This window comes from Calidris pugnax, unplaced genomic scaffold, assembly GCF_001431845.1.
Source record: "Calidris pugnax isolate Ruff unplaced genomic scaffold, ASM143184v1 scaffold252, whole genome shotgun sequence".
In the NCBI taxonomy this organism is placed as follows: domain Eukaryota; kingdom Metazoa; phylum Chordata; class Aves; order Charadriiformes; family Scolopacidae; genus Calidris; species Calidris pugnax.
Genome location: NW_015091118.1, coordinates 60,067 through 79,737, shown reverse-complemented (window position 1 = coordinate 79,737; position 19,671 = coordinate 60,067). Strand labels below are relative to the sequence as shown.

At 44.4% G+C, this 19,671-nt stretch overlaps 2 protein-coding genes across 14 annotated transcripts in view; one reads left to right on the top strand and one right to left on the bottom strand.

Moving 5' to 3' along the window:
* Positions 1-9,415, bottom strand: part of DLG2 (discs, large homolog 2 (Drosophila)) — a 1,063,278-nt gene extending 1,053,863 nt beyond the window's left edge. For 9 of the 11 annotated variants that reach the window (XM_014958304.1, XM_014958277.1, XM_014958278.1 and 6 more), the window contains exons 1-2: positions 9,237-9,414; positions 7,593-8,637 (exon numbers count right to left, since the gene is read on the bottom strand). In XM_014958304.1, the coding sequence (XP_014813790.1) occupies positions 7,593-7,611 (19 nt within the window). In that variant the 5' untranslated portion in view covers positions 7,612-8,637; positions 9,237-9,414. Of the gene's footprint in view, positions 1-7,592; positions 8,638-9,236 lie in introns of all 11 variants that reach the window. The other 2 variants (XM_014958284.1, XM_014958283.1) reach the window with 2 other exon arrangements.
* A 135-nt stretch (positions 9,416-9,550) lies between these two features.
* LOC106897578 (transmembrane protein 126A-like) overlaps positions 9,551-19,671 on the top strand; it is a 15,349-nt gene continuing 5,228 nt past the window's right edge. The window contains exons 1-3 of one of the 3 annotated variants that reach the window (XM_014958307.1): positions 9,551-9,667; positions 10,373-10,514; positions 15,417-15,541. In XM_014958307.1, coding sequence (XP_014813793.1) covers positions 15,426-15,541 — 116 coding nt within the window. In that variant the 5' untranslated portion in view covers positions 9,551-9,667; positions 10,373-10,514; positions 15,417-15,425. The remainder of the gene's footprint in view (positions 9,668-10,372; positions 10,515-15,416; positions 15,542-19,671) is intronic. The other 2 variants (XM_014958308.1, XM_014958309.1) reach the window with 2 other exon arrangements.

The following is a 19,671-nucleotide window of genomic DNA, read 5'->3' as shown; positions in this document are numbered from 1 at the left end:
CATTTACTGTAAGGAAAAATGGCTCCTTAAGAAAAATTTCAATTATCAATGATTAGCTGCAAAGCAAGGTTGTCATCTAAGTATCTTCACGCTTGATTTTATGTGTAACCACACATCTATTCTGTTGAACTGCTGCCTTTACATATCTTTTAGTTTTAAATATATTATTTTAAACGTCACTGACTGTACTTACCCAAGGAATAGGATAACTCCACAAAGATCAGTTAGCAACTGGCTCAGCATAAAATCACAAACTTTTCTGCAGCTTTTTTGCTGATCAAGAAGCACCTCGGAATCCAAGCTGCATTCCTGCTTCAGTGCCCAGACGGGAATATCTGACCCATGCAACTCCACAGAGACCCATCCCGCCTCTACTCACTCATTCCTGTAAACTACAAATAAATCTTGAAGAAATACTTAGTATTTAGTGTATCATCTGTTCATTTTATGAGTCACACTGCACCATAACAAGGAGGAGGCCACTTATTTCATTTTCAATGGCTCACTCTGGGACCTGGATTCTTCCTACCACATCGTTTCTCTTTGGGGACCACAGAAGGGCTGATTCCAGCTGCTCAGCCCACCGGGGCCATTCTTTTTTTTTTTACAGTGAGCTCTTTTTCCCAGTCACATTGAAGGTAACGTGGGGGCAGCTCCTCTAGTGATCCTTTCTCAAATTTCTTGCCCTGGCTGAAGCACAGACCGTTCGTGTCTCAGACGCCAGAGCGAGCTGATTCTGCAGCCCTGAGACTCCTTCTAAAAACTACAGAAACCCTGCAAATGGAAGTAACTTCACCTGAACCTCTTATTTCTTCCTTTCAAACCTCACAATGTTAAAATCTAGGTGTTAAAACGCTAAAATCCAAAGTGCAACTATGAAGATCGAATGAAAAATGAAGCCACAACCCACCAAAATGATGTAGCACCAAATGGAAACCTCTTATTTATGCAGCGGAATAAAGGTAAATTGACATCTTAATTGTGTAAAATTATTAAAGAGCCCTGCTTTAAAGAGCTTACAATCTAAATGCATGTGAGACACAAAACTAGTGGAACTTGATGTACAGTTACAAGAGCAAAAGCCAGATGTTATATGCTTATTATATCTGCTGCATTGTTGTTTTTTTTAAGAGAACATTCAACATCAAAATCCTAAATGTGAAAATTGGAATAAGACAGAAAGCTAATAAAAAGATGTCTATTCTGGAATGAATAGCTTCCAAACTCATACAAACGAACTATTATTTCACATTAAAGAAAAAAAAAAAAGTGGAATTAAGAAAATTCAGATCTAATTCAGTAACCCTGACAACTTTCTAGAAATGCAAAAAAAATTAAAATGGAATGAGATTAAATTGCCTTTATTTATTACCAAAATACGCGTTATGGTCTTACATTTTCTCACATCCACTTTTGGAATTTTTCATTTAAGAACCTTTGTAGTAGACCAGTCTCTGAGTTGATAAACAAAATACATGCCTCCAGGTGACAAGAGAAAATGAATTCTACATTTTGGACATTAAACAATTGAATCTGTACAGCTGCAAAGTTTGGTTTGGGGCTTCTTTGGGGTGGTTTTGGAGTGTTGGGTTTTTTTTGTTAAAAGCCCAGCTCAGCAGGCATCCATCTGCCAGGCAGTATTACTGTAGTGCACAACACCTAGCACTGAACTGGAAGGTGACTTGAATTATTCCTCTGCAGCGTAATGTGATCTATCCCCTACAGCCAGGGCAGAGGAGAGCACTGTAAAACATAAAACACCAGTTTCCTGTTTGTAAACCCATAAATCGTCCAGATTCCTTCTTTCCAGGAAACTCTGCATGTCTCAGTTCCCCAATAAATGTGTTTTGAAGGAAGCATTGACCTCTTCATCCCCAAAGTGGAGACAAACTTAAGGACATTTGCACTAACTTGTTTTGGTGAAGAGAGTTCAATGCCACCAAAGGCTCCTCTGGGTGACAGCCATTAAAAAGCAAATGGTTTCTACACAGATTTTGTGTGTTGGTTACTACTGTCACTGCCCATTGGGTCAAGGCAGCTTTTTTCTGAGATGAATATGGCAAGAAAAGACACGATCTTTACTTTTATAAAGAATGCTGTATGGCTCTGGTTTAATCTACAGTTAAGACAAGAAGGTATCACAAGGAAACAGACCTTAAATACTTGTAAGAAGCAAGAACCTGGTATGACCTGACCAAAATAAGCAGATCTGAGTAAAGCAGATTTTCCTCATTTTGCTGACGCAGAGATTGCAAAATCATCTTTTATCACATTTGGCCACTAGTTACAAATTCAGCTTTTCCTCCATGGTCACCCTCTGACATCTAACTTGGCCATCTGGAACAAATTCAGAAGGAAAGAAGAGAGGATGAGAAGTAAAAAAAAATATGCTTATAACGCAAGACACCATCACTTCAACTGAGTGCAATATGCATTTCACAGGAATGGAGGAGAGGATGCACAGCTGCCTCTTGTGTCTGTAGCAACACTACGGTTGTCTGCAGTTCCAGTGAATAACAGTATAATAATTTATAACACTTTTTTCCCCACAAAAATGATGAATAGTGTTAATTTATAGCACTCATAGAACACACAACATTGGCTTTCATAAATATCTCAGATAAGAATATGGTTTATCCACTGAAATTTATATGAGAGCCTGAGATATCATCTAACTGAGCGGAGTGCATTAGTGTGGTTACCCTGTGTTCCCTCCACAATCTGTGGAGAGAGAGAAGATGACAATTGTCAAGAAGACAATTCAGATCTCAGGTGGGTTAAAATGCCCTTTGAAGGTGGATCTCTCTCTGCTGACCAAAGAGCCCTCCAGGACAAGATGCTGGGAACCCTACGTAGGTGAGGCAACTCCAATGGGATGGATCCACACCAAACATCTGGCAAATACCAGAACAATGGCAGAGCTGGAAAAAGAATATAAATGTCACTATTCCCAGTCCAGAGTCCACTTAGCTTTGCAGCCTGCATTTATATAACAAAGCCTTGTTCTGTATAATGCCTGCTCCTTTTGTGTGCAAAACATCTCACTGTTTCTCACAGAGGAAACAATGTCTGGCTGGAAAAAAGATTACAGCCATTAAAAGCAGCTACATCTTTAAATCAAAGCTTTATGGTGAAAGTTGGCAAAGTTTAGAGAGCAATTTTCTGCCACTTGTTTGTTTAACTCTTGGAAAACTAAAATTGCTCTTTCCACAGTCTGTGAATACAACCTACAACTTTGCACTGCTCCCACTTGATTCACTGTCAAAACTGAGAGGTGGTTGAACAGAACTTGTGATGAAAAGCATGGCCTCTTACCCATGTGCTTATTTGAGAATACTTGTTCCATAACTGGAAAGACAAAAAGCCTGTAATACCAGTGACTTATTAGAAGTGAAAGGGAAACAAAAATTTCCAATCTGTGCTGGATTTCCTGCTGTAAGAAGCCCACAACTACAATTATGAATATTTTTGAGCCCCAAAAGTTATGATCCTAAATTTAAATGTTGTTATCTAGAAGTTGCCACTTTTAAAGAGATTTAGGGCATAAGGAACTCCAGTGCATTAACTGGAGCTAGCTTTGTCTGGTCCTTTATGAACTTTGCTTTAAAAGTTCCTGCTGACTTGTTTTTAGACCCCTTCCTTTCAACAGACCAGCCACATAAAGTTAACATTACAAAATCTAGCATTTCATAAAGCACATCTATCAGATTCTTCTAAAGGGCACAGTAGTCATCCACAGGGGATCAGACTGAGATTTTGTCATTCTTGACATTGCTGTTCTTAATAAAACATGTCCTTGAAAGCATTTCTTTGTACAAAAGGTATGATGAAAAAAAAGTTATTCCACGACAAACAGAATCAGCATAGCTTTACAGACGGGCTACAAGGTGGAGTGAGTCGAGATGGTATTAATAGCAGCCCACAGGTTTCACCTGGCTAAAAATAGAATTCCTCTCGCTCTCCGAGATGGAAGGCAGGATGAGGGCAGCATAAATCCCAACACTCAAGTATCTCTCACTGCCTAGACACAGCTGGCTGTGTAAATTCAATGACTGGGTTAGTCTAGAGGCACACGTGCAGCCAGGCACCGAGAGGTGAGGGCTCCTGCCACCTCCGTCTGAATCACAAGCAGGGGTCCAAAACGGGGAGCTGGTCCCCATCACAGAGGAGTATGGATCTAATTAGTTCTTTCTGTCACTGTGAAAGACAGGAATGAATTACAGTTACATTTTATGCGCTTAACTATTCTGTAAATGAATCCAAAATATATGCAATTACAGAGCTAAATATAGTCCCTTACAGTTAACAGAAATCAACTCGGCAAGTAACTCAGAGAGGGAGGGAGAGAAGACATCTAAAGACACACAAAAACCTGACTTTGCTTCTTCTGTATGGCAGTACTATTTTACTTTGAAGCAAAGCTTTCCTCAAGAGGTCCCATAAATTTATTATGAATAGTTGTATTCAAACGTATCCTTGTTTGTGAAAGTAAAAAAAAAAGGCGAAAATAATTAATTTATTTACGTCTCAAATTTATTCACCCCACATCATCTCTAAACAGCACTGTCCAACATTGTAATTTAGTAACTAAAATCAAACGGCTGGTTTGTTTTAAAATTGTGAGTGTACTTAAGTGAAAAATGAGCAACCAAAAGCCAAAGAGAATTAGGCATTTGTTTAGTCACACAGCAATAGGGCAATAAGTCATACAATGTCTCCTCTCTTATCTAAAGGGAGCACATTCAGTGCCTGCAGGATACTCCCTTCTCCTTTTCCAGCTTTGCTTTTTTAGTTGTTGTTTTTTTTTTTTGCTGAGACTGACAGCTATCAGGCCAACTCGCTGAATATTCTTGGGAATGTGGAGCCTTATTTCCCCCCAGAATGAAGTGAGAAAACAAAAGCCTTTCACTCCAGCACATCCAGCCAGAGCAGCCACAGACTGACACAAATACGATCAGAACCAGGAGGAAGACTTCTTTTCCACAACCAGAGGAAAGCAATACTTCCTCAAAACTATATATTTTTTACTATTAAGTAAACTATGTTTTTCCTGACTAAACAGGCCTAGACTTTTAAAAGCAAGATGGCAGACACTGTACCAGGCAGTAAGGTAAAATGAACATTAGGGCCAGAGCTACGTGAAATGTGAAGACCAGCACTGGATCTGAGAGCTCTTTCAAAGGCAAATTCTCAAAAGGCATCCACTGTTCTTTACAAAGACCCAGAACTGCTCAATGCCAAAGAAAGCAGCCTTTGGTAACAACTTCCAGTGATAAATACCAGGATATTGTAAAAGTTGTTTTTATAGATTCCTCTGTCTCGATACTGATTTTAGAAAAATATTTCGATCAAATCCAAAGCAGTAACACATAAAGAAGTGCTGAAAGGGAAAGGGATACACCTCTTCCTTAATGCTGCTACTGAAATACATACTTTTGCACAGCCTAAAAGAAAGTATCCCACCGAGATTTCTACAGATGGCATAGGTGGGAAAGACAGAAGACATGAACTCCCAAATACCTAAGACCAGAAAGGGAAAAGAAGTCATCAACAGAAAGATCAAACTAGATAAATACAAAGTGCTGTCAAAACCATAAAGCAAATAAATAGGAAAAAAACAAAACAAAAACCCAACACAAAAAAAACAAACTAGAAAATCCCCTCAATCTGCCTAATATTCATAGGAGCATTAGGGATTACTTGTAACAATAGCAGGATTTTTTTTTTTTAAATGGTAGGATGTTTCAAGTTGCCAGCATGCTTTTAATTACATTTAGAAGTTACTCTATTGCATGAACTAGACAAATTAAGTCATTCAAAATAATAATAAAGTTGCTGATGCGCTAACTTTTTTAATCCTGCAATTTACATGCTTAAATACATTTTAACAATATCCTTTTAATACTCAAATACATTCACACTGGCAACTTCAGTACACTGATTGATGTGATGGTTTAAAGTATTTCAAGGAGGGTATTTGGGTCTCTTGAGTTTGTATTTTAAAATTGTCAAAATACATATCCTCATAGAACAGAAGAAGAAATTAAAGCCTTGGTGGATATTAAGACCGACCCAGACTGTCTTGAAACAAACAAGAAACTCACAGATTTTTTAGGCCAGAAGGGACCGCTGTGATTGTCACTCTAACTTCCTGCACAAAGGAGCTCATTTCACCCAAAAAAAATCCTACAGCAAGTACTTTGAAACTGAATTGCAGCTAAACATCTGGCAGAGAAACATCCTTAGTGTAAATCACCGAATTCAGGACTAAGACTTTAAAAATATGAGAAGACAGTCTTAATTTTCCTGCTGTAAACAGGTAGAGTACACAAGCCTCGCCAGTGCATGATGGTGACACATTTACAGCATTGCAGGATGAATTATTAAGGGAGGGTGCTCCTCCATACACGTTCCTGTCTTTACTACACGGAATTGTAAGTAATTACATGAATGACAAAACGATTCATTAAAATATTTCGGTTCTGAAAATTAATTTCTACACTGTCATCTGTTAAAATACAATCGCAAAATCCCATTTATTGTTTTTTGTACGAAAATAATTCTACCAATCTGCGTGTTTGCATCATTATTTACATAGTAAATGTCAACTCATAACTAATACTGAAGGGTTACTCCTACAAGGAAAAGAATCCATAGTCAATCCATTGACTATATCCCCATTTGTGTCGTGTAACATTCACTTTTGCTTCTTCCCTCACGTTTTGGTATCATCAGATCCAGGGATATATCAGATCCAGGGACATCTGGATAAATGAGCCGAAGAGGAAAGGTTCACATGCCATTTATTCTACCAGCATATTCTCAGATTTTAAACCAGTGTTACAGTTGCAAGGAACCCGAAATAACCTAAGGTCTACAAGTGTTCTCAGAGTAAGAATTTGCCTTCGTATATTCCCCAATTCTTGTTTGAACCCTGGAAACCACATTTTCCAAAGCTGCTTCTATACTTGCTGTAATCACAAACTTTAGGAGAGAAGGGGCAAAACGAAGCCTGGTTGTCTTTTCTTAAATGCTGTCATACTACAGTCATAAATATAGCACTTTTACATTGTATTAAAGCACGGAAATCAAAGTTAAGTTAAAATCACATTTTAAAATACATTTTTTAAAAAGTTCAAATCGCCTCCAAAACACAACTCGCACGACTTTTATTTAAAATTAGCCTTGAAACTTTGTTATTTATATGGCTGATGTTTATCCGCCAGACATGTAAAGAATAGATAATTGACTAAACCTATGATTTTAAAATTCATTAGCGTTTGTAAGACAGGCTTCTCACAAAATTAAATGCCAAGCTTTTCTCTTGGTGTCTGGTTAAGATCTCTGATGGCTGTTCTTCACAAAATAAGTATTTGAGGCCAAATTTGACATGACAAGTCTTAAAACATGGCATAAAAATACTTTTAAAAATTATTACTGTAAGTGCACAGATTTTTCTCCCACTTCCAGCGCAAAAGAAAAACAATTTCAATCCCCCATTAAAACACTTTTAATTTGAAATTGTAAGCACTAGAAATCAACAATCTACCAAAATGAGGACACAATATGAGATATGAAGCTTCATAGCCCACCTTTCTTCTTGACTGGCATTCTTCTTCCTACTCCTGAATCTGGTTGCAAGCACTTTTTTTACAGGTATTAACGATGCACTACTGGAACACTTTGCGAGGTCAGGAACTGGCTATCTATTGCAAAACACTTTTACAGTTCAGTTAAGAAATGCAGCTTCTATCTTCATTTCTAGCAATACTTGCTGTTTTCTTGGATAGGGCTTCCGATGCTTCCCAGAAAAAAGAAAAAAAAAAAAAAAAAAAAGGAAAAAAGAAGCTTTTTGATTTTTTAAGAGATGTTTTCAATTTCTTTAAAATATATTTGAATCTATAAAAATACAAGAGAAAATGTTCCTCGGCAATATAAAACCTTATTATAACTCCTCTTCTGGCAGCAAAGTTTGAAAATTAAAAGATTTTATGTAATACAATTAAGGCACAGTCCATCTCTAGGCAGCTGTCTTAATACTCCACCTGCACATGCTCAAAAATATATTATTGGCAGGACAAAAACTCCCAAATAATCCAAATAAGGAGGAAGACAAAAACAATCCAAAGTGACTCTTTAACCTTCTTTCACTTCTTGAATGATTTTTGCTAGCTATGTATTAGGTGACTACACAGCAGACTGAAAAGGTCCCTTTTTTTCCTCACCAGACAACAGCGTTCAAATATCACCCTCTTACCCAACTGAAGTCACTGGCCAGTCACTTTCATTTTTATTATCTGCCAGCCACCCAGCCTTTACGGTCTTTAATGTCCCTCTGATCCTCCCATGTATTAAAAGAGAGGATTGGAAACGAGGAAAGCAATCCCTTGACCTGGAATTGTTAAAGTGACAGTGCTGCTCCCTGGGCACTTGGGCAGAGTCAGTTACTTCATGCCATTTCTTCCCTCGTGAAAGAGGAGCAAGGAGAGTTAGGAGAAGAGCTTCAGAAAAGGTTCATTTTCATAGATAACGGAGTATTAACGAGATAAAAAGCAAGCCATGCGGTCGGTCCAGTTTCCCACTCAGAGGCGCAGCTGGTCGGCTTCAGTACCAGCCTTTCTCTCTCTCTCCCTTTTTCTGGAAACAAAAAAAAACAACAAAAAGAGAGAAACAGAAACGGGATAGATTTTCCTCGTCTGGCTCGTTAAGAAAAAAAAAGCATGAGAAGGGAAGACAAGCTCCAAACGCTTCCCTCCCCCCGGCCCGAGGAGCTGCCCCGCACCGGACAGGGCTCTGTCGGTTGGGAAGGGGGCGGCTCCGGTTCGCCCCTCGGGCTTCACAACCAGGACCTGCCCGTCCTCCCCTCCCCTCCTGCCTTCTCCCCATCCCAAAAGGGACCGTCTGTTGCTTTCCGGAGCGGGAGGAGGCAGGGAGGGCTGGGGGAGAACCGGGATGGGGCGCGGGTTTAAAGAAAAGACGATTATTATTATTATTTTTTCCCCCGGGTTGCCGAGGGGCGGGCTGAGGGGGATGAGGGAAGGGGATGGAGGTGGGAGGAAGCGAGAGGCAGCTGGGGCGAGGCGGGGGAAGGGATGGGGAGCACAAAGGAGGCGCTGGAGAGGGAAGGGGGGCGATGGCGGAGCTGAGGGGGTGAAGCGGGAAAGGGGCGCCGGGGCTGAGGGGAGGCGGGCGCAGGCGGGGCGCTGAGGCCTGGGCGAAGGGGAGGGTTGGGTTACCCCGAGGACTGGGCCTCCCCCCATCGAAGGCTCCTCGGGGGAGTCCCCGCGTCCCGGCCGCCGGCTGTAGGATCCCCGCTCAGCCCCGTCTCCATGGAGGAGCCGCCGCCGCCATCCGCCGCCCCTAGCAACGAGCAACCGGGCCGGGCGCCGACCCCCCCCGACCGGCTCTCAGCCAATCGGAAGCCGCCATGCTGAGCCGACGGAGAAACGCCCAATCACAGGTGTCCTCTTGAAGGCCTGGGTCACGTGAGAGAGGTAAGATGGCGGCGCCCAGCAGAAGGGGCGTGAGGTGGGAGGGGCCATGTTGTAGGTGGCGGGGCCTTCTCGGCGGGAGCGGCTCGGTGAGGGAGGGGGGACGAACCGGTGGCGGCGGGGACAGCTCAAGGTCGCTCAGGTGGGAGCCCGGCCCCGGCGGGAAGGTTGTGAGGGTGAGTGCGGTGCCGGGGCGGGGGGGGTCGCTAACGGCGTTCGGTGGAGTTTAAAGCCGGGGGGAAGGTGAGATCCGCAGCCTCGCCCTGTGGGGGATTCTGCCCTGAGCCGGGCCCGGGGGGTTTGGGGACCTCCAGCCGGAGGGAGGGCGGTGTGACGGGCGCTGGCAGCTCCCTGAGGGAATGTCTGTGGGTCTGTCCCCCTGTACTCGGCACTGGTGAGGCCTCACCTCGAGTACTGTGTCCAGTTTGGGGCCCCCTACCATAAAAAAGACATTGAGGTGCTGGAGTGGGTCCAGAGAAGGGCGACAAAGATGGTGAGGGGTCTGGAGCACAAGTCTTATGAGGAGAGGCTGAGGGAACTGGGGTTATTCAGCCTGGAGAAGAGGAGGCTGAGGGGAGACCTTATTGCTTTCTACAACTCCCTGAAAGGAGGGTGTAGAGAGATGGGGGTCGGTCTCTTTTCTCAAGTCACAGGCGACAGGACAAGAGGAAATGGCCTCAAGGGAGGTGGTTGAGGCACCATCCCTGGAGGTGTTCAAAAGACGGGTTGATGTAGTGCTGGGAGGTATGGTTTAGTGATGGTGATGCTTCATGTTTGTTGTGTGGGTGTCTATTTTTGTCAGTTAGGTTGACGGTTGGACAAGATGATCTTTAAGGTCCCTTCCAACCTAGAAGATTCTGTGATTCTGTGGTTTACCGCAGGAACAGGCCTCAAGGCTGGCACCGGCCCCGCCAATCCCCGGTGAGGCCCTGCTGCTTCTCCTGTATCCGCCCAGCTCGGAGCGAGCGCCATCCCACAGAGGGGCTGTGGGACACAGGCCCCATATCCTGAGAGAAACTTGAGGTAAGTATGGCTCACAAAAGAAGCCTGGGAAACTTTCCTCTGGGGAGAAACATCTAGGGAAAGCATTTGAATCACTAAATGAGCAGGTTTAATAAGAAGGTGTTGTGGTGGGTTGACCTCAGCTGCTGCCAGGTGCCCACCAGGCTGCTATCTCACACCCCCTCCAACAACAGGAGAAGGGGAGAAGGAAAAAGCACATGGGTCACTATAAGGACAGCGAGAGATCACTCGCCAGTTACCATTACAGACAAAACAGACTTGACTTGAGGATACTGATTTAGTTTATTGCCTTTTCATAGAATCATAGAGTGGTTTGGGTTGGAAGGGACCTTAAAGATCATCTAATTCCAACCCCCCTGCCACAGGCAGGGACACCTCCCACCAGACCAGGTTGCCCAAAGACCCATCCAGCCTGGTCTGGAACACCTCCAGGGATGGGGCAACCATGACCTCCCTGGGCAACCTGTTCCAGTGTCTCACCCCCCACACTGTAAAGAATTTCTTTCTAGTATCTCATCTAAATCTCCTCTCTTCCAGTTTAAAACCATTACCCCTTGTCCTGTCACTACACTTCCTGACAAAGAGTCCCTCTCCAGCTCTCCTGTAGGTTCCCTTCAGATATTGAAAGGCCGCTATAAGGTCCAGAGCCTTCTCTTCTCCAGACTGAACAACCCCAGCTCTCTCAGCCTGTCCTCATAGGGGAGGTGCCCCATCCCTCTGATCATCCTCGTGGCCCTCCACTGGACCCGTTCCAGCAGATCCATGTCCTTTCTGTGTTTAGGACTCCAAAGCTGGACACAGAACTCCAGGTGGGGTCTCACGAGTGCAGAGTAGAGGGGCAGAATCACCTCCTGTGACCTGCTGGCCACGCTTCTCTTGATGCAGCCCAGGATGTGGTTGGCTTTCTGGGCTGCCAGTGCCCATTGCTGGCTCATGTTAAGCTTCTCATCCACCAACACCCCCAAGTCCTTCTCCTCAGGGCTGCTCTCCAGCCATTCTTCGCCCAACCTGTATTTGTGCCTGGGGTTGCCACATCCCAGGTGCAGGACCCTGCACTTGGCTTGGTTAATCTTCATGTGATTTGCACGAGCCCACCTCTCAAGCCTGTCCAGGTCCCTCTGGATGACATCCCTTCCCTCCAGCGTGTCGACCACACCACCGAGTTTGGTGTCATCGGCAAACTTGTTGAGGGTGCACTCTATCCCACTGTCCATGTCTCCAACAAAGACATTGAACAGCACTGGTCCCAGTATGGACCCCTGAGGAACACCACTCATCACTTTAAACAGAATAGCTTAATGAGAAATAAGAACAAATCTAAAAGCAACTTCCCCCCACCCCTCCCTTCTCAGGCTCAACTTCACTCCTCATTTTTCCACCTCCTCCCCCCAAGCAGTGCAGGGGGATGGGGAATGGGGTTTGCAGTCAGTTCATCACATGTTGTCTCTGCTGCTGCTTCCTCTTCAGGGGGAGTAGATTTCCTCACGCTCTTCCCCTGCTCCAGCATGGCATCCCTCCCACAGGAGAGAGTTCTCCACAAACTTCTCCAGTGTGGGTCCTTCCCACAGGCTGCAGTTCTTCACGAACTGCTCCGGCGTGGGTCCCTTCCAGGGGATGCAGTTCTTCAGGAACAGGTTCTGCAGCGTGGATCTCCTGTAGGGTCACAAGTCCTGCCAGCAAACCTGCTGCAGCGTGGGCTGCTCTCTGCCTGGGGCCATGGGTCCTGACAGGCACGTGCTCCAGTGCAGACTCTCCACAGGGTCACAGCCTCCTTCGGGCATCCACTTGCTCTGGCGTGGGGTCCTCCACAGGTTGCAGGTGGACCTCCAGGGGCTGCAGGGGGACAGCCTGCTTCATCATGGTCTTCACTGGTGCAGGGCTGCAGGGGAATCTCTGCTCCAGTGCCTGGAGCACCTTCTCCCCTCCTTCTTCACTGACCTGGATGTCTGCAGAGTTGTTGCTCTCACATATTCTCACTCCTCTCTCTTGGCTGCTGTTGTGCAGTGGTTTTCCACTTTCTTAACTATGTTATCCCAGAGGCACTACCACTGTCACTGATGGGCTCAGTTTTGGGCAGTAGTGGGTCCATCTTGGAGCGAGCTGGCATTCACTCTTTCAGACATGGGGGCATCTTCTGTTGTCTTCTCAGAAGCCACCCCGTAGCCCCCTTGCTACCAAAACTTTGCCACAAACAACTGTGTGCATTCTGACTTGATAAATATCTCTGGCTAAGAGTACCAATAAAAAGCTTCCTTAGGCAGGGAATATAAAAGCAGGGTCGGTATCTTTGTGATTTCTTTAAATCTTTACAAAGGATGAATTTATTTGGGTTTTTATCCTTAGGAGTTTGACAGTTAACTCACAGAATCATAGAATGGTTAGAGTTGGAAGGGACCTCAAACATCATCAAGTTCCAACCCCCTGCCGTGGGCAGGGACACCTCCCACCAGACCAGGTTGCTCAAAGCCCCATCCAGCCTGGCCTTGAACGCTTCCAGGGATGGGGCATCCACAACTTCTCTGGGCAACCTGGGCCAATTTAAATTGTCAAGTCAATTGAAGTGTGGAGTGCAGCCAAAATCTGCTGGCCCATTAGTGTCTTCCTCTGTGCTGCTGGCAGTAGGGATCATTGTGTTAGAAGGTGAGCCAGCTGGAAAAAACAAGTACACATCCTGTTGTTCCTCTGAGCAGTTTTTATATCTGTGTTTCCTGATCCAAGCTGCTGTATGGCCCCGGGGTTGGAAGTGATGGGGCAGGAGAGTCTGGAGGGTGAGGCCATCAATTTTCATCAGAGCAAGGACTTAAGTTGGTTTGGAGCAACTGTCGAACTACTGCTGGAACATCACTAAAGCCAGCAGTTCAGTACGGTGTGTGTAGTCATAAATATCACAGATTTCTGTAGCTGGATTGTGCCCTCTGAAAAATCTGCCATGAAAAATCATGGAATCACAGAATTGTCAGAGTTGGAAGGGACCTCTAGAGATCATCTAGTCCAACTCCCCTGCCAAAGCAGGAGTGCCCAGAGCACATCACTCAGGACTGCATCCAGGCGGGTGTTGAAAGTCTCCAGAGAAGGGGACTCCACGACCTCCCTGGGCAGCCTGTTCCAGGGCTCTGGCACCCTCACTGGAAAGAAGTTCTTCCTCATATTTGAGTGGAACTTCCCATGTTCCAGCTTGTGCCTGTTGCCCCTCGTCCTGTCGCTGGAAACCACTGAAAAGAGTCTGGCTCCATCATCCTTCAACCCACCCTTTAGATACTTGTCAGCATTAATAAGGTCTCCCCTCTTCTTCTTTTTAGCCTTCTCTTCTCCAGGCTAAAGAGTCCCAGCTCTCTCTCCCTTTCCTCCTAAGGGAGGTGCTCCAATCCCTTAATCATCTTAGTTGCCCCCCACTGGACTCTCTCCAGTAGTTTCCTGTCTGTCTTGAACTGGGGAGCCCAGAACTGGAGGCAGTATTCCAGTTTTGTCCCCCACAGTGCAGAGTAGAGGGGGAGAATGACCTCCCTTGAGGTCCTGCTGTCCACACTCTTCCCTGTGCAGCCCAGGGTTCCATTGGCCCTCTTGGTGACAAGGTCACATTGCTGGCTCATGGATAGTTTACTGTCCACCAGGACCCCCGGATCCTTCTCCTCAGCAGTGCTTTCCAGCAGGTCCACCCCAAACCTATATTCGTGCCTGGGGTTCTTCCTCCCCAGGTGCAGGACCCTACACTTGCCCTTGTTGAACTTCATTAGGTTCTTCTCTGCCCAGCTCTCCAGCCTGTCCAGGTCACGCTGGATGGCCACACAGCTCTCTGGAGTGTCAGCCAGCCCTCCGAGTTTGGTGTCATCAGCAAACTTGCTGAGGATACACTCTGTCCCCTCGCCCAGGTCATTGATGACTGTGTTGAACAGGACTGGGCCAAGTATTGACCCCTGAGGGACACCACTGGTTACAGGCCTCCAACTCGACCCTGCTCCATTAATGACAACCCTCTGAGTTCTGTCACACAGCCAGGACTCAATCCACCTCACTGTCCCCTCGTTTAGCTCACAGTTCCTCAATTCCCTAATGAGGATGTTGTGGGAGACGGTGTCAAAAGCCTTGCTGAAGTCAAGGCAGATGGCATCTGCTGCTCTCCCCTCATCCAGCCATCCAGTTATAACATCATAGAAGGCTATCAGATTGGTCAAGCATGATTTACCCTTGGTAAATCTGTGTTGACCACTTACAATAACTGTTCTGCAATGTGTTTGGAGATGACATCCAGGATGATGATCCATTACCTTCCCAGGGACGGAATTACCCTTGGTAAATCCATGTTGACCACTTAAAATAATTGTTCTGCAACGTGTTTGGAGATGACATCTAGGACGAGTTGCTCCATTACCTTCCTAGGGATGGACGTGAGACTAACTGGCCTGTAGTTCCCTGGGTCCTCCGTGCCCTTTTTGAAGATTGTAATACTAACTGGCCTGTAGTTCCCTGGGTCTTCCGTGCCCTTTTTGAAGATTGTAGTGATACTGACTTTCCTCCAGTCCTCAGGCACCTCTCCTGTTCTCCATGACCTTTCAAAGATGACGGAGAGCAGCTCAGCAATAGAGCAATAACATCTGCCAGTTCTCTCAGCGCTTGGGGGTGCATCCTGTCAGGGCCCATGGACTTATGGATGTCCAGTTTGGCCAAGTGGTCTCTAACCTGGTCTTCCTCTACTGAGGGAAAGCCTTCCTCTCTCCAGACCTTCCCCCTTGCCTCCAGGGTCTGGGATTCATGAGGGACAGCTTTAGCAATGAAGACCAAAGTTCTGCAAATAGGAACTGCATTTGCAATTGCATAGTGCCCAAAGAGTCTAAAATTTTATTTGATACATAGTGGGGCTGTGTAACTCTGATTACATTTGTTTGTTTGTTCCTTATGATGCAGGACTTCAAGATGACAGGAAGAGAGTTTGTTGAACTAGATTCTGTGCATCACAGACTATATTTGGAAAGACTTAAGCGGATGGAAGTCATACAGAAGACATTCAGTGAGCTTCCTAAAGCAGACCAGTAAGTGCTGGTAAAATAAATGAAGAGAAGTGCATCGAATATTTCAAGTCTTTTGGAGGCTTTTCTTTTCCCTTACTCTTGCGTTGCAAATCTCCCTTGCAGTGGCAAAAAATTATTCAGTTGTGAAATTGCTTATTACTGTCTAGAAGAGAAAACTTGTTTTGTGTTTTTTAAAGTGTGGTTAGTTCACTGTTCTCTCCGGTGCTGCCCAGCGGGTTCCTGGCACGGGCTCCTCCATGCTTGAGTTTTTGGGATGGCTGATCAGCCCTGCCTGGCTCTGGGTGTTCGTGCTAGAGCTAACCAATCTTCTAGGAAACTGAAACGTTGGCGAGAAGGCAGATTGTTGGAAATAAAGCAGGTGCCTGTGGTTCTGCAGGAGTCATCTTTTGGCCAGCGGGGCTGGCCTGGCCTGGGGCCAGAACTGAGTGAGCACCAACCTGCTGGTTTCTGCGTTTCAGCAAGGCGAGACTGGAGGTACCCAGATGGTGGTGGACGAGTCAGCCGGAGTCCTGCAGGCTCATCAGCGGGGTTCTGTGCAGCACAAAAACCAGCTAAATGCCTTCTGGGCCTCACAAACAACCTTTTTGTGTTTTGTGATGCTGCATTTAACCGCAAAACCTCACTGAACCTGAACTCGCTCTGTAAGGAGCTGTTGGCGTGTGTGTTTTATCTTGGATGAATCCTGTATGAATAAGAGTAATCAGAAGCTTCTTTTATTTTTATTTTTGTAATGGGACTTAATTGCTGGCTTAAAAAACTGCCAGTAGTAACATGGGGCCTCCACACAGGTGAGAAAGAACAACTTCAAGTCTTTATCCCTCCCATTCCCATCAGTGGTGCAGTTTTGTTTGCATGTGTGTTTTATCTTGGATGAATCCTGTATAAATAAGAGTAATTGGAAGCTTCTTTTATTTTTATTTTTGTAATGGGACTTAATTGCTGGCTTAAAAAACTGCCAGTATTAACACGGGGCCTCCACACATGGGTGAGAAAGAACAACTTCAAGGCTTTATCCCTCCCATTCCAGTCAGTGGTGGAAGGATCTGTGTAGGATCTGCTGTGCTCACATTCAACTTAGAACAGTTCTCCTTCTCCAGAAGAGCTGGGGAGCAAAGGGGGAGGCAGATTCCTCAGCGGTGAAGTGGTATAACCTTTATAAAAACTGTGGTACCTGGGGACTGCTGGGCCTTGGAAGGAAATAGCTGCCAGGGTGTGAGCCTTTATTTGAAACTCTCCTGGCAGGACTGTCTGAAGTTTGTATATCCAGGAGGGAGGTCACCAACGGCTGGAAGGGAAGAGGAAGCATGCTACAGTCAGATTGAGAGAGTTCTGGCTCGCCAAAGTTCTTGTTTTTAACACTAGGGAGCTAGTATAAAAACAAAACAAACCAACCCCAAACAACCTTCCCTTCCAAACCCAACAAATTTCTCCCCTGCAAAAAAAACCCCAAGTATAAAAACAAAACAAACCAACCCCAAACAACCTTCCCTTCCAAACCCAACAAATTTCCCCCCTGCAAAAAAAAACCTAACAAAAATCAAAACCCAACCCATCCATTCTCCCTTTCTTTCCTTTCCTGTGGTGCAGCAGTTCCGTACAGCAGTGAGTAAACTCTGCTGGTCCTAGATAAATTAACGGGCTCTGGTTTGGATTCTCAATTACACTGCTAACTTTTAATTTCCATCCTCTACCCGTATGTATATGCACACAGGCATTTCTGTTTAAAACCTGTGGTTTTAAACGTACCAACAGAATGACACGGCTGTTTTGCAGGGTCTGTGCTCTGGGCACGTTCTGTGAGTGGCATCCAGGATTGGGAGAATGGTGATTTGAAAAGCAAATAGGCCCCTTTGTTTTTTTAAACACACACCCCCCCAAAGAAACATGGCTCCTAAGTAAAGGCAAGAAAGAATCATAATTGAATTGTTAGTCGCTTGTTTTCATGTTAGAAAATCTGATGTGTACGCTCTGGGCACGTTCTGTGAGTGGCATCCAGAATTGGGAGAATGGTGATTTTAAAAGCAAATAGGCCCCTTGTTTTTTTTAACCCCCCCCCCCCCCAAAGCTCTTAAATAACAGCAAGAGAGAATGATAATTGAATTGTTAGTCGCTTGTTTTCATGTTAGAAAATCTGATGTGTACCAAGAATGAAAGTATTTTCCTATTCAAAACAAGTAGTTGGTGTCACTGATGTCAGATGTTTCTAATAGTTTAGGTTTTGCAGAATTGGCACCTACATTTCTGGAGCCTTTTTTGTATGGTTTGTCAGTGCTTAAAGTTACTCTAAGCATTAAAATGTGGAAGAGTTCTAAATAGGCGGATTTTAAAAAAATCATGTATTTTAATTGCTAAATGGTTTAGAGATTGTCACATTTGATAATTTAGCAAATAAATATGCCATGTGGCCTAGCATAAATTTTGTGACCGGTTAAGCATTTTATTTTCTTTGGAGCTTTACCAGTAAATCCAACTTATGACATGGCTCCTAAGTAAAGGCAAGAAAGAATCATAATTGAATTGTTAGTCGCTTGTTTTCATGTTAGAAAATCTGATGTGTACCAAGAATGAAAGTATTTTCCTATTCAAAATGAGAAGTAGTTGGTGTCACTGATGTCAGATATTTCATGTTAGAAAATCTGATGTGTACCAAGAATGAAAGTATTTTCCTATTCAAAACAAGTAGTTGGTGTCACTGATGTCAGATGCTTCCCTTCCAAACCCAACAAATTTCCCCCCTGCAAAAAAAAACCTAACAAAAATCAAAACCCAACCCATCCATTCTCCCTTTCTTTCCTTTCCTGTGGTGCAGCAGTTCCGTACAGCAGTGAGTAAACTCTGCTGGTCCTAGATAAATTAACGGGCTCTGGTTTGGATTCTCAATTACACTGCTAACTTTTAATTTCCATCCTCTACCCGTATGTATATGCACACAGGCATTTCTGTTTAAAACCTGTGGTTTTAAACGTACCAACAGAATGACACGGCTGTTTTGCAGGGTCTGTGCTCTGGGCACGTTCTGTGAGTGGCATCCAGGATTGGGAGAATGGTGATTTGAAAAGCAAATAGGCCCCTTTGTTTTTTTAAACACACACCCCCCCAAAGAAACATGGCTCCTAAGTAAAGGCAAGAAAGAATCATAATTGAATTGTTAGTCGCTTGTTTTCATGTTAGAAAATCTGATGTGTACCAAGAATGAAAGTATTTTCCTATTCAAAATGAGAAGTAGTTGGTGTCACTGATGTCAGATATTTCTAATAGTTTAGGTTTTGCAGAATTGGCATCTACATTTTTGGAGCCTTTTTTGTATGGTTTGTCAGTGCTTAAAGTTACTCTAAGCATTAAAATGTGGAAGAGTTCTAAATAGGCGGATTTTTAAAAAATCATGTATTTTAATTGCTAAATGGTTTAGAGATTGTCACATTTGATAATTTAGCAAATAAATATGCCATGTGGCCTAGCATAAATTTTGTGACTGGTTAAGTATTTTATTTTCTTTGGAGCTTCACCAGTAAATCCAACTTATGATGCATTTTAAAAATACACTTTTAACATAATAACATTGGCACAGCCTCAGCATCAGAGTGCCTCCCAGTGAAATGCTTTGCCTGGCCATAGTTGTCACTTGAGGAATTTTAGATTTGTGGAAACCCAAAGCAAAGAGTTGTCTCCACTCATCAACTGTCTGTGCCAGGTATAATGCTAAAGATAAGGCAGAACTTCCTTCTGGGAGTCAAAGGAAATAAATCACAACCTGCTCCTCAGGCTTGTGAATTTGGCAAGCTTTCCCCTCCCTTCTCTTGCCTTCCCTGCCGGGATGGAGTGTACTGGAGTGGAAGCTGTTTGTCAAGATATTAAATGCTGGCTATCTCCGACCAGACATTCTTCTGTTCTGCCTTCGCCGTTATACAGATTGCAACAGGAGCAGCTGCTCTAAACCCTCTGTTAAAAACACGGTACTTAACAGAATCCACTGTTATCAAGGGATAAATAGAAGCTCCAGTTCTGTAAAACAGTATGTCACCTTTAGCATAACCTCTCTTCTCTCAAGTCACAGACGACAGGACAAGAGGAAATGGCCTCAAGTTGCTCCAGGGGAGGTTCAGGCTGGATATTAGGAAAAATTTTTTCAC